The 15207-nt window shown below is 42.4% G+C and overlaps 1 protein-coding gene across 1 annotated transcript in view; it reads right to left on the reverse strand.

Moving 5' to 3' along the window:
- Positions 1 to 21: 21 nt before the first annotated feature.
- The window catches only part of HERC3 (HECT and RLD domain containing E3 ubiquitin protein ligase 3), a 129745-nt gene continuing 114559 nt past the window's right edge, over positions 22 to 15207 (reverse strand). Inside the window, exons 23-25 of the mRNA XM_006143249.3 lie at positions 4571 to 4754; positions 4246 to 4348; positions 22 to 1861 (exon numbers count right to left, since the gene is read on the reverse strand). Of these exons, the coding sequence (XP_006143311.1) occupies positions 1653 to 1861; positions 4246 to 4348; positions 4571 to 4754 (496 nt within the window). The 3' untranslated portion in view covers positions 22 to 1652. The remainder of the gene's footprint in view (positions 1862 to 4245; positions 4349 to 4570; positions 4755 to 15207) is intronic.

A 15207-nucleotide genomic window follows, 5' to 3' on the forward strand; every position in this document is an offset into this window, starting at 1 on the left:
CAGGAATCAAATCTGAAATTATGTTAGGTTGTTTGGGTATATGACCTAATGCTTCTACTGAAAGTAAGCTGCCCATTCTGCAAGCAAAATAAGAAATAGCTTTAAGTTAAAACACCAAATTTATTGCATAATATTGAACTATATGCACACACATAGAAAATAAACATTTCATATAACTGTATATCTTTTTTAATCTCATATTTATAAAGACTGAAAAACTACCAATTTAGCAATTGGAATAAGTTTTAAAAACAAAAAGAAAAAGCAAAAATCTACAATCTTTCATTGAGATTTGCTGTTGTATCACGGTTCATAAATATTTCATTTTATATAAATAAGTCTTTTTTCTAGTTACTAGGAATTTAAAATTAGGCTTACATGGATTCTTTGATCATGTAGAGTTTTCTTATCCCATGATGAGGAAGGCTGAGCATGTCATTATTTTTGAAATACATATATTTGACTTAAACACAATCCCCCCTGAAATCCCACTGTAAACAGACATTTCAAACATGATAAACAGAAGTTCCATAGTAAAGAATGTCCTTAAGTCTTAGCAATTAGGGAAGAGAGCAAATAAAATAGGAATAGAAATTCTATAAATTAAAAATTAAAAAAAATAATAATATGCATGCATCCACTAGAGGGAGAGGACAGGAAGAGAGCATTAAGCCGACTGACAAAGAATGGGAGAAAGTGAGGAAAGAGAAGAAAGTCCAGTGAACAGAGGAGGAAGGGAGAAAAGGGAGGAAACAGAAAGGCGTAGAAGATATGAATGGCAGAGAAAGAGACAAGAAATGTATTATAACTACTTCCTTGGATAATATATTATAGAGACTCTTTAAAAAATTAATACAACTGGCTCCAAAAGCAAGATGAAGGTCATAGGATGGGTGGGAAGCCTGTCATTCACCTATTGTCAAAGGGACAAGGCTGAGCAGCAAAACTGAATGAGGCTCGGTGGCAGCGCTAGCCCCGCACACGTCAGGGAGGTCGGGGGAACGGGCACAGCCAGGACGGTCAGGCTCCCTCAGGAACTGGCTCTGAGAAGTAAGATGCGCTCACAGAGGCTTCCGTCAAGTCTCAAGTTTGCCAGAGTAATGGACCCGGACTCAGCTCTTTGGGGCTGGGAGTTTCTGAAGCAGTCCCTTCCTCCCTTAGGGGAGGGCAGGCCGCAACAGACCAGGGCATCTCCTGGGCAGAGAGAAAGGAGAAGTTTTGTACGTGCAGGTCGAAAGGACCAGTCTCGGAGAAGAATGAGAGGAAAAGACAAGGAAGCATTAAGAGCCTAGGTCAAGGCTGGGAGGGGCGTCGGGAAAATGAAAGTTAAAAACTCAGTGACTTTCAGCCAGCAGAGTGCAACACACTCACAAGTGCAAGGAACACTGGGTAGTCTGGTTTCAAACAAAAACAGAACAAACAAAAACGCCTCCCTTACAAGAGCCAGTTTTTACCCCATCCCCAACCCCTGATTTTCCAAAATGATTGTTTACTGCTTACGACCCCCAGAAACACATCAACCAGGTTCAGGATTCAAAAGTCCCACCCCACGAATACAATAAAAAAATAGAAATCACTCCCCAGGATTTTCTGTATAGGCCTCAATGTGGACACTGAGGGAGGAAGGAAAAGCTCCGACAAGCTGGGGAGCCTCAGGCCAAGCTGAAGCCCTCATAGTTGTCGAGGGCCTGGGTCAGCCGTGCGCTCAGAATCTCTTTGCTGCTGTACTTGGGGAGGTCAAGAAGGTTGTAGCAAGTGTGGGCCACGGGCAAGTACTCCTCCCCGCTGGCCGTGGACTGGATGACGATCTGCAGGCTGGCCATGCCGTAGATGGGAATCCGATCGCTGCCTGTCAGGAACACTGGGGAGAGAGGGAAACGGCATTGACAGCCAAGCCAGCGGCAGCTGAGCTCACTGTCCTCCCCGCCACAGCGAGGAAGGCACGACACCCTGTGGCGCACACAAGAAGTACAACTAGTGCCAGTGTGCAGCCAGCCAAACGACTCCCGGAAACGCCCTCGAGCAAAACGTGCCCCCAGTCAGCCGTGTGCCTGCATAAGTTTCGTGAGCTTCCACAAAATCGAAGCGGAAAGGAATTACTGACACGGGAACAAGGAGCTGACCTGAGGGGGAAACCAGGACAAGACCAAAGCCTCCACGACCCCAAGTTTTCCTCTCAGTCCAAGGGTCTGAGTTTGGCTGCCTTGACTCTCAAGTTCCATGGAGGATCTATCTGTTCTCCTTTCCCTGTCTCTCCATTTTCAAGCGACATTAGATTAGACATTTCGCTCCTGTGACATGCACTCAGACTTGGCAGGAGAGTCTGATCGCCGGTAACTTTCTCAGGGTAGGTTTTGCTGGAAATTACCACAAAGATATAATCATCAGTTGAGGAGCACTTTCAAATAAGCTGCCATTATCTGAGGCTGTGATAAATTGACATTCTTGCTCAAATCTCTAGTGTTAATAAACATTTCTATAATCCTAGTGGCTCTGAACAGGAAGTGCCTTATTCCAGGTAATCACTGTGACCATAAGCAGGCTCCTCTTAAATGTCACAGCCTAGCCCCACACTCTCACTCACCCCATCACTGGGCTCTTGCCATGGCTTCTCAATATACAATGCAACCAGGCAGAGGAGAAGTGGGTTCTTCTTAAGAATTTCTGTGCAAGGGGCCAGTAAGTGGCATGGTGGTTAAGGTGCGGGATGCCCACAGAGTTGACCACGGTTCAAGACCTGGACCTGTGGCAGGTCACCCCCTCTCTCATTCTCTCTCTAGTGGGTACATGGGCCCTATAGCAAATTAAAAATAATTTTTTAAAAAGAATTTTTGTGCAAAAGCTCCCACTCTTTTGATCCCTCTCCATGTAAACAGCAAAATTCATATATACTCATTCTTTTTTTAAAAGAATTATTCATCAAATTTTATTTATTATTATTACTGCTTTTGCTATAGAGCACTTGTGCTCATAAGAAAGAGAGAGAGAAAGAGAAAGAGAGAGAGAGGTGAAAATGAGAAAGCAAGCTACCAGGTCCGGGACTTGAACTGTGGCCGGCCACATGGGAGTCCAGCACCTCAACCGCCACACCACCAATGGCCCCCATATATACTCATTCTTACGAAGAAAAAAGAGTCTCTTTTCTAAAGCCTGTATTTTGGGGGAGAACAAAACCACGTCTACACTACTTACTTGCTCATTTCTGACCCTGATCACATACTGGCGTAAATAGAGAAAGCTGTCAATGATTTTGAAAGGCTGACTCTGTTTATGCAGACTAGGCATCGTTCTCCTTGCCAAGGTAGTACCCTTCTCAAATGCCATCCAGGTGGTCACAAAGGACCACATAGCGTGTGATTCCATTTCTGTGAAATGTCCAGAACGGGCCAATCCACAGGGAAGAAAGAAGGGAGTCGGGGGAGCAGGAAAGCGTGGGGAGCTTAGGGGTGCAGAGGTTTCTTTATAGGGTGTTGAGTATGAGCTAAAATAGTGGGTCGTTGGAAAAATCAAGATGCATTTTAGCATAAAAAAATACATCATGACTTTTCTGACAACCCAATAGATGGTATGATGGTTGCAAAACTCTGTAAATATCCTAAAAAGCACTGAATTGCTGTCTCAGTGAAGCTGCTATTAACCACATCTCCCCAGTGCCATCTGCAATGAGTAGTCTGTAAAATTCTTTAAAAGCTAAAGAGATAAGGGAGGTTAATCCAAACAATTTATCTCATAGATGGAATACTTAAAATAACTAGATTTTTTTTAAATATGATTTTGGGGCACATGCACTCCCTGGAGAGAGACAGTGAGATGGAAAGTAAGAAGTCACCGCTGGGGGGGATGGTCATTTCACAGTCCCTACTCCTCTACTCTCCTCTCAGGATTTTGGGCAGGCATGCACATGTGCCTGTTATGATTTTGAAGCTACTGGGTCCAGGACTCGAACCACAGTTAATTATGTGGGAGTCCAGTGCTTTAACCACCATGCTACCTGCTGGCCCCAATAACTAGTATTGTTAAAACAATTTAAAATCAGTAATCCTTTCATGCAATCCCTCCTGCTAGGCAACTGTCATAGATTAACAACCTATGTGGTATCCGAGATGTCATTTGAAAGAAAGCAAAATTTCATTACTTCCTCTTTACCATTAAAAGACTTAAGCTGTCCTTGTGGAGTTTATCACCCTATACTATATGTAAAGCTAAAATGTAAACAAATGCTCTCTTGAGAGTACTGATACTTACAGAGAAATTTCTTCTTCTTTTCCAATGGAAACTCATGAAATGTCTCCCAAAACAGTTTCACAGTGGGATGTGTAGCAGAGTAATCACCCTTGTAGATGGCAGTCTATTCAAAATAGACAGGGAGAAGTATATTTTACAGAGAAAGAACATTACAGTGAATACTGTGACCCTATGCATTTGGGACTGAGAAATAACTGCTGAGATGCAGGAGACCTCCACAGCCTACCCGACTACAGCAGGCTTTGCACAGGCCTGAGCTGGGGACACACCCGCCCAGGCTACTGCTGCTTGCCCAGGGTGAGAACAGAGCATCTTCTACACTTACCTCTTCTAGTTCTTCCCAGTTGTAGTTGCTGTTCCCCACCATCATGGCCCTCAGTTCGGAAGGCTGGAAGAGCTCAAGTACTTTGCCACCGCACACCTTTAGGAAGCCGCTGGAGAAGGCTGTGTACCACTCATGAACGGAGATTTGGAAGACATAATTCACATAAGCATCCACAAACTCCTGCCTGCCAGAAGAACAAAAAAATACAACACAGTTAGCTCAAAACCTGGTGAAATTTATGAAGTTTTCCTCCTTCACTGAGGCTGAGCGATGAACAATGGAATCTCTCGAATTCTTACAGGAGGCATGCCAAGGCATCATATCAGCCACCAGCTCTTCACTCCACCCCGTCTCTAGCCCTGGGAGTCTACCAAGTGCTGCAGGTGATCTGGGGTGCGGTAGGCCAGGTAGGAAGAGGAGGCAGCAGGCAGGCAGACCCGCACTGCTGCCTGAGCGCAGGTCCTCCAGTTTTCATCTTGTTTAAGGTCCTGCTTAAAATCCAGTTTAGATAAGTCTAAGGTAACTTTTTCTGTTTAAAAGAAAACATCTAAAACAGCTCTAGGGTACTTCCCCTAATTTTGGAAACAAAGCCGATATCTATATCCTCACCTATTTTAAAATATCATTTTATAACTCCTTTTTTTCATTTTTATTAACGCTAGAAGGCGTGTGTGCGTGCCAGAAAGAGAAAGAGAGAGACAACCACCAACAGGCCTTGGTCATCCTTCCTCCTTACCCCCCAACCCATCAGCATCCTGGGCACATGCATACCTAGATGTTAAACTCTTTTAACTACATCTGGAAAGAAGTGCCTTAAACAATGGCTCCATCTCACTAATCATCAGATAAATGCAAAAAAAAGATGACAGTAATTACCATAAGCGCCCATCAAACTGGCATCAATTTAAAAATCATGTAATATCCAAGACAGTGAAGGTATAGGGGAACAGGAACCTCACACATAGCGAGTGGGAAGGTATATTATGAAAGGAAGGGAACCACAGATAGGCACTATGAAATAAATGAAGATCACCCAAATGAGAACATGCAAAGGCTATTTACTCCGAGCTTGCCGTAGCAGAAGAGTCAGCCACTGCCGTATGTGAGACTCGAAGGCAGGCCAAGGAGTGGGAGAGATCACAGAACAAAAGGGAAGGTCCGCTGTGCCCTGACTGGAGGCGTCGGCATCGGGGAGCTGCAGGTGGACTAACCAAAACTGGGGCACTTGAGGTGACTGGTTAGGATGTACATTTGGTCCTCAGGGGCAAAAACTAGGGAAGCTGTGGGTTCTTAATCAAATCCTGACCGATCATTAGAGAAGTTATTGAGAGAGACAGCAATCAGGCTTCCTGAGCGGGCTGGCTTCCTAAGCTGCTCCCTGCAGATATTCACGAGGTTGTTCCCTGGGCAAGCGACTGGATTGTGGGTCAGCACTCTGTTTTTATATATGGATACTCAATCTCATTCGAGGAAATGTCAACTGTGAGAAGGCAGGGCATAAACATGTGGGGGGAAATTCACCAATATCTAGAAAAACTGAAAATATGAATACCCTTTGGCCCAACTAGTCTACTAGCACTTGAATAAGCTGAAGATACTGTCAAATAACTGCACAGAAGATGGGGACAAGGACATGCATGGCAGCATTTGCCTGTAGTACGGAGAATCCAGAGAAACAAAAGTAAAGATCCATTAACATGAGAACGGACAAAGAAAAGATGTTATAGCAATATGATGGAGCCCATGAAACAGAGTACTTTAGTAGAATGAATTTGATCTGTATTTAGAGAAGTAAATAGAACCTCCAAACAATGCCAAGTGAAAACCAAGCTTTTGAATCCTAAGTAAAATATGAGAGCATTTATGTAAGTTGTTTTTCAACACTGAAAACAATGCTACCTATGAAAGGTAGTAGCTCTGCCCCTTACAGTTAACGACCCGTAGGCAAATTATTTAAATTACTCTACATTCTCAGTTTCCTCATCTATAAAATGCGGAGAGTAAGAGTACATAACTCATGAGACTGTGGAAAGAACTAAATGAGTTAATACATGCAAATGTGCTTAGAACCCAGTTTGGCATATAACAATTGCTTGTGAAGTGTTTGGATATAAAACATGTTTATGGATACAAAATTTTGTTCATGAGGTAAAAATTAAACATATATATGAGAAGCGTAAGTGCTCATTTTTCAAAATGAAGGCATTAATGTAATAAGATCTTTGTCTTAATATATGTTCATTATAAAAGTATAAAAACATGGGAACCAGCAGTTGGCGTAATGACTATGTCGCTGGACTCCCACGTAGTCGACCGCGGTTCGTGTCCCAGACCCGGTGGCTTAAAACTCACGCCGGGCGCGTGTGCGTGCGTGCCCAAGATCCCGAGAGGAGAATGAAGGAGAAGGGATTGCGGTGTGACCATCCCCCCTGGGGGGGGATTTCTCGCTTTCTGTCTCTATGTCTCTCTCTGTCTGTCTGGCGAGCGCACGCACAAACGAAAACCTCTCAAAAAAAAAAAGTATAAAAACATGAAAGAATATACAAATTCAGAATGAGAATTCTGTGTAAGAAACAAGGATGCAAGAAGGGAATGGGACTAAATGTTTAAATGGGACTAATATACTAAAGGAACTTCGATGGTATCAGTAACTTTTTTCTTATATTGAAACACGTAGGGTCAGTATATGGCGTGAAGGTTAAGGCACTGGACTCCCACATAGCCGATTCAGCAGTTTGAGTCCCAGACCCAGTGGCATGTGCGCACATGTGCATGTCTGTGTGTGCACGAGCCCAATATCCCAAAAAGAGAAAGGAGGAAAAGAGACTGCAGTGTGGCAAACCCCACTGCGGAGTGATTTCTCACTCTCCCTCTCTGGCGAGTGCATGAACCCTATAGCAAAGCTGGAAGAAAAAAAGAAAAATGTGAAGTGAAAATCTATTTACTCTGGATAGTACAAACATGTTTGTCATCTTTGTGCTTTTCTGTACTATAATTTAAAAATTTTAAACATCATGAAGATGATTACTTTCTCTTTTTTTAAAGAATTATTTATTTAATTCCATTTGTTGTTGTTGTTGTTATTATTATTTTTAACTTGACCAGAGAGAGAGAGAAAGGAAGAGAGCAGGCCGCCAGGTCTAGGACTCAAACCACAGTGGGTCATGTGGGAGTCCAGCTCCCTTAACCACCACGCCACCTGCCGGCCCCAAAGATGTTTATTTTCTACTTATCAAGCATGGTAACCTAATATGTCAGAAAATTCCATTTGAATTCTTGTGTTTCCTCTAGCAGACACTTTTCACATCTATACCAGTAAATAACCAGCAAATGATACGACACAGTGGGTAGCTGATAAAAGCTGGGGTTCAAATTCAGGCTTTGCCATGTTTTGTATCTAACTAATAAGGCTCTCTTTTCTCATTTTTAAAAGCGGTTAATGAGTGGACCAGCAGGTGGCATGATGGTTAAGGTGCTGGACAGTCCCATATGGCTGACCATTGTTCAAGTCCCAGACCTGGTGGCTTGCATTCTCACTTTCCCCTTATCTCTCTGTGTCAAGTTAAAATAAATGAAGGAATGAATAAATAAATATTTTTTAAAAAAGGGACAAGGGTTCAATTTTAAAAGTAAAACCATTAATTATTGTACATTTGACAACTTTTTTCTCTTTTTTGGGGGGAGAGGTTTTTGTTATACGGTGCAGGCGCTTGCCAGAGAGACAGAAAGCGAGAAATCACCCCCCAAGGGATGGCCACACCGCAATCACTTCTTCTCCATTCTCCTCTTGAGATCTTGGGCATACACGCAAGTGCACCTGGCGTGAGTTTAAACCATTGGGTCTGGGACTCGAATGGTGGTCGACTACATGGGAGTTTAGCAACATAGTTATTACACCAACTGCTGGTCCCCATTTGACATTTTTTTAAAGATTATTGTACATTTAAAATTTGGGGGGGGAGCCAGAAGATGGCATAATAATTACATTGCTGGACACCCACATGGCCCAAGTCCCAGACCCAGCGGCTTCAAACTCATGTCAGGTACATGTGTGTGAGTGTCCGAAATCCCAAGAGGAGAAAGGAGGAGAAGGGACTGTGGCATGGCCAACCCCCCGGGGGGTTATTTCTTGCTTTCTGTCTCTCTGTCGTCTGTCTGTCTCTCTAGGGAGCAAACATGCCCTACAGCGAAAATCTCTCTAAAAAATTCTTTATTCATGATAGAGCATGTGTGCATAATGACTGTGTGTGTGTGTGTGTGTGTGTGTGTGTGTGTATGTGTAAGAAAGAGTATCTTTGCAGACAGAACCAAGTTACAGTGAGGACACCAGAGTGGGACCTAATCTGACATGGCTGGTGTCCTAATGGAAAGGGGAAATTTAGACACAGAAGCATACCCAGAGGAGAAATGACGTGAAGAGACAGGGAGAAGACAGCCACCTATAAAGCCACAGAGACCTGGGACAAGCCTTCCCTCAGAGCTCTCAGCAGGAGCCAACCTGCCAAAAACCTTGATTTTGACCTTCTAACCTCCAGAACTATGAAGACAATAAATCTGTTGTCTACACCACCTAGTCTGAAGTCCAGGGTAAGTATCCCTAATCCAAAAATATGAAATCTGAGATGCTCTCAAATCCAAAAATTTTTTAACACTGTTATGATGCCACAAATGGAAAATTCTACACCTGATCCCATGACAGGCTGAAATCAAAATGCTACAATACAAAAATGCTACATAAAATTACCATCAAGCTATGGGCATAAGGTGTATATGAGGGCCTGCAGACAGCGTGAAGGTTAAGGCAGCTGAATCCCATCTGGCTCACTTTGCTGCTTGAGTCCCGGAGGCTTGAAAATCATGCTGGGCCCATGTGAGTGCATGCCCAAAATCCTGGGAAAGAATGGTGAAGGGATTGAGGCATGGTCATCCCTCCTGGGAGATGATTTCTCTCTCTCTCTCTTTGCCAAGCACATGTGTCCTGCAGCAAACTTACCCAAAAAAAAGAAAAAAAGATGCATATAAAACATAAATTAATGTTGTATTTTGACTTGAGTTCCGTTCCCAACGTATCTTATTGTATATACGTGAATACTCCAAAACCTGAACAACTTCAAAATCTGGAACACCTCTGTCCCCATGCATTTTGGATATGGGATACTTAACTTGCACTTTACTACAGCAGCCCTTGGAAACTAACACACAGGACTCTAATCTGTACTTCAATGAGCATTACTCTCAGTGTATCCCTTTCTCTAATTATGATCGCTAGCTGTTACAGAGTGTTACTGAGTGCTGGTTACTGCAGTAAGTTCTCCCATGCACATTATTTCAATGCCTATTTAAAGCTACCCTCTCCATGGATTATATGGTATGAGATTTATGGCTCAATAAAAATAACTGCACACAAAAAAATCAATTAAGAAAAAAACAACCCTTTGAGGTTGAGATGATCATTATTCCAATATCAAAACTGAGTCCAAACCAAACAGCTAGCACACAGGCAGAGGCATCTGAATACAATGCTCCCAAACACCTCACCCAAGGGCCATCCCTTCCCTCTGTCTTCCTTTCATCTTCAGCTGCATGAGAAGTTACAGTACGCCCAAGAGATTTCATTGCATACTAGCGCATCTAAACTATTCATGACATCACTGCAACCTCAATTACGTATTAGAGTTTATGAAGCCCACAAAATGAGACAACTCTTAATAAGCCAAATAAATTTAAAAGGTACTACACACACACACACACGCACGTATATATATATATATATATATATATACACATACATACATACATGCATATGTACATACTGTCATTGGTTTTAGAAAGTCTGAGCCCAAACTATACTAAAGCTTTTGTTGTTTTTGTTTACATTTTTGTTAGAGGGCACATGCATTCACCAGACGGAGACAGAGACAGAAAGAGAGAAATCACTGCTCCGGCGGATGACCACGCCACAAATCCTTCTCCTCCACTCTCCTCTCAGGATTTTGGGCATGCACATGCGCCAGGCATGTTTTAGGCTGCCAGGTACAGGACTTGAACCATGGTCAACTATGTGGGAGTCCAGTGATGCAACCATTATGCTATCTGCTGGTTCCAGTAAAGGTCTTTTTAAAAAGCTTGTCAAGCTGATTCTGAAGTTTATACAAACAGGCAAAGAAATTTGAGGAGCAGAAACAATCTTGAAAAAGAACAGTTGGAGGATCCAAATTATCTGATTTAAGACTGACTACAAAGCCACACTTATCAAGTGTGTTATTTTAGGAGACTTTTTTTTTAACTTTATTTATTTATTTTAATTTTGATCAGAGAGGGACAGAGTAAGAGAGAAAAGGGAAGCAAGAGAGCAAGCTGCCAGGTCTAGAATTTGAATGGTAGTCGGCCATGTGGGAGACCAGCACCCTTAACTATCAAACCACCTGCCGGCCCCTCAAGTGTGCTATTTTGAAAGGACATACAAATAGAAAAACAGAAAACAAATTTCTAAAATAGACGTGCACATATATGATCAAATGATTTTTGACAACTTTGAAAAGACAATTTGTGTTTTTGATAAATGGTACTGGGTCAAAGAGACATATTTTTAAGAAAAGAATATTACACCTATACAAAAGTTGATTCGATATGGACTATAGCCCTAATATGAAACCTAAAATTATAAAACTTCTGGAAGGGAACATAGGAAGAAACAGTTACAGCTTTGGGTTTGGTAGCGATTTCTTAGATATGACACCAAAAGCAGAATTCATAAAATAAAAATTAACCAAGTGGACTCAGTCAAAATTTTTTAAAACTCTTTTTGAGAGAGAGAAATTTGCTACAGGGCATGTGCGATCATCAGAAAGACAGAGAAAGACAAAAAGCTAGAAATCACCCTCCAGGGAGTATGGCCATGCCACAATTCCTTCTCCATTCTCCTCTTGGGATCTTGGGCACGCTCATACACACACACACCTGGTATGAGTTTAAAGCCAAGTCCAGGATGCATTCGGCTATGTGGGAGTCCAGTGACGTAAAAATCACGCCATCTGCTGGTCCCTTAATACTGCTTTTTGAAGATACTGTTACAAAATTAAAATACAAGTCATGGACTAGAAAAAAAATGCAAAATACATCTCTCATGAGAGACTTGTATCCAGAATATACAACGAATATTTAGGGCTGACTTCATGGGCTAGTGGGTAAGGCAGCTAGATCCCACATGGCCAACCTCACAGAGTGCTGGACCTGGCAGCCTGAGAAACAAGCCGGGCATCTGTTCATATATGCCCAAAATCCAAAAGAGGGGAGACATGGAAGAGAAAGGAGTTCAGCAAGACCATTCTCCATGGGAAGGGGGGGAGTGTGGAAGAGTGGATAATATCTCCTCTCCCTTTCTCTCCATCTTTTTAACTCTCTTTGGCAAGTGCATGCACCCTCTAAGCAAAAAAAAAAAAAAAAAAATCATAATAAGAATAATAATTAAAAAGGTAATTCTTTTTGCTTTTTCTTTTTTTGGAGAGGTTTTCGCTATAGGGTGCGTGCACTCGCCAGACAGACAGAGAGACAGAAAGCGAGAAATCGCCCCCCAGGAAGAATGGCCATGCTGCAATCCCTTCTCCTCTGTTCTCCTCTCGGGATCTTGGGCACGCACGCACACGTACCCGGCGTGAGTTTTAAGCCACGGGGTCCGGGACGCGAACCGCGGTCGACTACATGGGAGTCCAGCGACATAGCCATTATGCTAACTGCTGGTCCCAGTAGTTAAGGTGCTAGACTCCCACATGGCCAACCATGGTTCAAGTCCTAGACCTGGCAGCTTGCTTTCTCATGCTCTCTCTCTCTCTTTCTGTATGTCTCTGGTCAAATTAAAAAGTAGTAATAATAAATAAAATAATAAATTAAAATAATAAATAATAATAAATTTTAAAAATGAATAAATAAAGTGAAACAGAGCCATTAGATGGCATGGGTGGTTAAGGCACTGGATCCCACAGGGCTGACTCCAAGGTTGAGACCCAGGCCTGGTGGCCTGAAGAACACACTGGGCGCATGACCATGCATGCCCAAAATCCAGAGAGAAAAATGGAGAAGGGATTGTGGTGTGACCATCTGCCTCGTGCAGTAATTTCTTACTTTCCCTTTCCTTCTGGCCCGTGCACATGCCCTGTGGCAAAACAAACAAACAAAATAAAGGAAAAAAAAAACAAAAACAATTTAGAAAACAGGCAAAAGATCTAAACCAAGACTTTAACAAACAAGATACAAGTGTAAGACAGAATAAGAAGGTTGGAGGGCCAGCAGGTAGCACTGTGGACTTCCACATGACCAACCACAGTTCGAGTCCTGGAGGTGATATATATTTTTTTTTTTTGAGAGGTTTTCGCTATAGGGCACGTGCGCTCGCTAGAGAGCCAGAGAGATAGAAAGTGAGAAACCCCCCCCAGGGGCGATGGCCATGCCACAACCCCTTCTCCATTCTCCTCCTGTGATCTCGGGCACACACACACGCGCGCCCGGCATGAGTTTAAGCTGCCAGGTCCGGGTCTCAAACCATGGTCGACTACATGGGATTCCAGCGACATAGCCATTACGCTAACTGCTGGTCCCCTGGAGGTGATTTTTAACTTTACCTCTCTGTGTCTCTGCCTCTCTCTGGTGAGCATGCACACCCTATGGTAAAAATCTAAGGAAAAAAAAAAAGTAGAATGGGCCATATTCAGTATCATCAACCATGAAGGATACTACTACACAGCTATTAGACTGGGAGGGGGAGGTAAACCAAGAACCCCCAGCGTTGATGACAGTGTGGGGCACCTGTAACTCTCATACATTGCTAGTACAAAAACAAAGTGGCTTAGCCACTTGGGAAAACAGTGTGGTAGCTTCTCACAAAGTTAAACATTCATCTGACATATGACCCAGCAATTCCACTGCTAGGTATTTACCCAAGAGAAAGAAAAACATATGTTAATACAGAAACCTGTAAATGAATGTTTATAGCAGCATTATGCTAATCACAAAAAAACTAGAAACATCACAAGTAGCAAGTGTACTAAATAAAAGGGAACAGGTTTTCATAAACACAACACAGATGAATTTCAAATACATATGCTAGCAAAAAAAAAAAAAAAAAAAGGCCAGACTCAAAGGGCTGCACAAGGTGTCCCCAAAAAAGACCATGAAAAAAACGCATATTATGAAAAAAACTATGTATGGATTTAAAAATGGTTTTGCATCAAAATAAACTCCTACTTTAATTCCATTTTTCCATGAACTTTGTGATGTACTTCATGTTTATGATTCCCAAACCAACCTAAACAGTCCATTTGCAGTACACACCTTTAACCCTAGCTAACTAGGAGGCTGGGGCAGGAGGGCTGCAATGTCCATACCCGGTAAAGAATACCCCTCTTGAATTGACCTTGGAGTACCACCGCAAAGCATTCTGCAGAAGCAGCCAGATCCCACGTGGCTGACCAGGGTTCAACTGCTGGTCTCAGTGCAGCAATATGCTAGATACACATGCACATGCCCAGAATCCCAACAGAATGGAGAATTACAAAAAAAGAGATTACGGCATGACCAGGCCCCATTGTGGAGTGTTTTCTCTCCCTTCCTTTCTCTCCTCCTCTTCCTCCAATTCCTCCCTCCTCTTACCATGCTGAGACTCTCGTTTAAAAAAAAAAAAATTAGTCAATACAAATAACAACAGGTAAGAGGGAAAGTAATTTCTCAGAAGCAAAATTAAGAAACTAAAACAGATAATAGGAAACACTTGAACATAAAAAGCTAGGATGTGCTAGTGGGAATAAATTGGGTCTTTCGTAAATGGTTACCTTCTTTGAAGAGGGGCACAGAGATGTTCTTCTCTAAGACAGATTCTTATTTTGGGTTAACACTGAATATTAGTGTGAACATTTTGTAAAAATAAATATATTAAAACATTTATCAGGCGCTTGCTGTGTGTCAGCATTAAGTGCTATACATATTACTGTGTAATTTGGTATGCACGAGAATCAAAAAAAGGCACCAACTGTACTTTGGGAAGCTATTTTCTGAGATTCATATTCTTATAAAGCTTCAGCAAGTTTTAATATATTATAGTAGAAGAAAAACATTTAAATCAGTCATGCTGAATTTGAAAGCATTCCTGAGGCGGCCCTAGGAGAATAATTTGTCTTCCAAACCTAAAATCTCTTCCCTGATCCTTATTCAAAAAGTTCTTATTTTGGTTTAATAAGCACGGTTAAGGAACTAAAATGTCTACTCGCTTTGCTATTAGAAAACACAGGTTTGCTGTCCAGGACCTTTAAAGTATTTATTTTCAGACACAAATCACAAACAAGACCCACAGAGCAGATGCAGGGGGCACTTCAGGGCCAACTGCTGTGTGTATACTCGTGTGCTTTGGGAAGTTATTGCTTGACCCCAGAGACGAGGAGTAAACATGCTTCAACCAGGACAAGAGATAGCCCTCACTCTGGGCCCCATGTCTGACACGGCCTTGCTTTTCTTTGGCCTTCCCGCAGCTTTATTTCTCCCCAGAAGACACGAATTCTGCAGAACCTTCTGGTAGCCTTCTCCAAGGCACATAAACATTGAGATTTCCTTCCCAAATGCCTCCAAAATAGCTTCTGGGGTCTTTCCTG

The sequence above is a fragment of the Tupaia chinensis genome, unplaced genomic scaffold, assembly GCF_000334495.1.
Source record: "Tupaia chinensis unplaced genomic scaffold, TupChi_1.0 Scaffold000094_1, whole genome shotgun sequence".
Classification (NCBI taxonomy): Eukaryota; Metazoa; Chordata; class Mammalia; order Scandentia; family Tupaiidae; genus Tupaia; species Tupaia belangeri.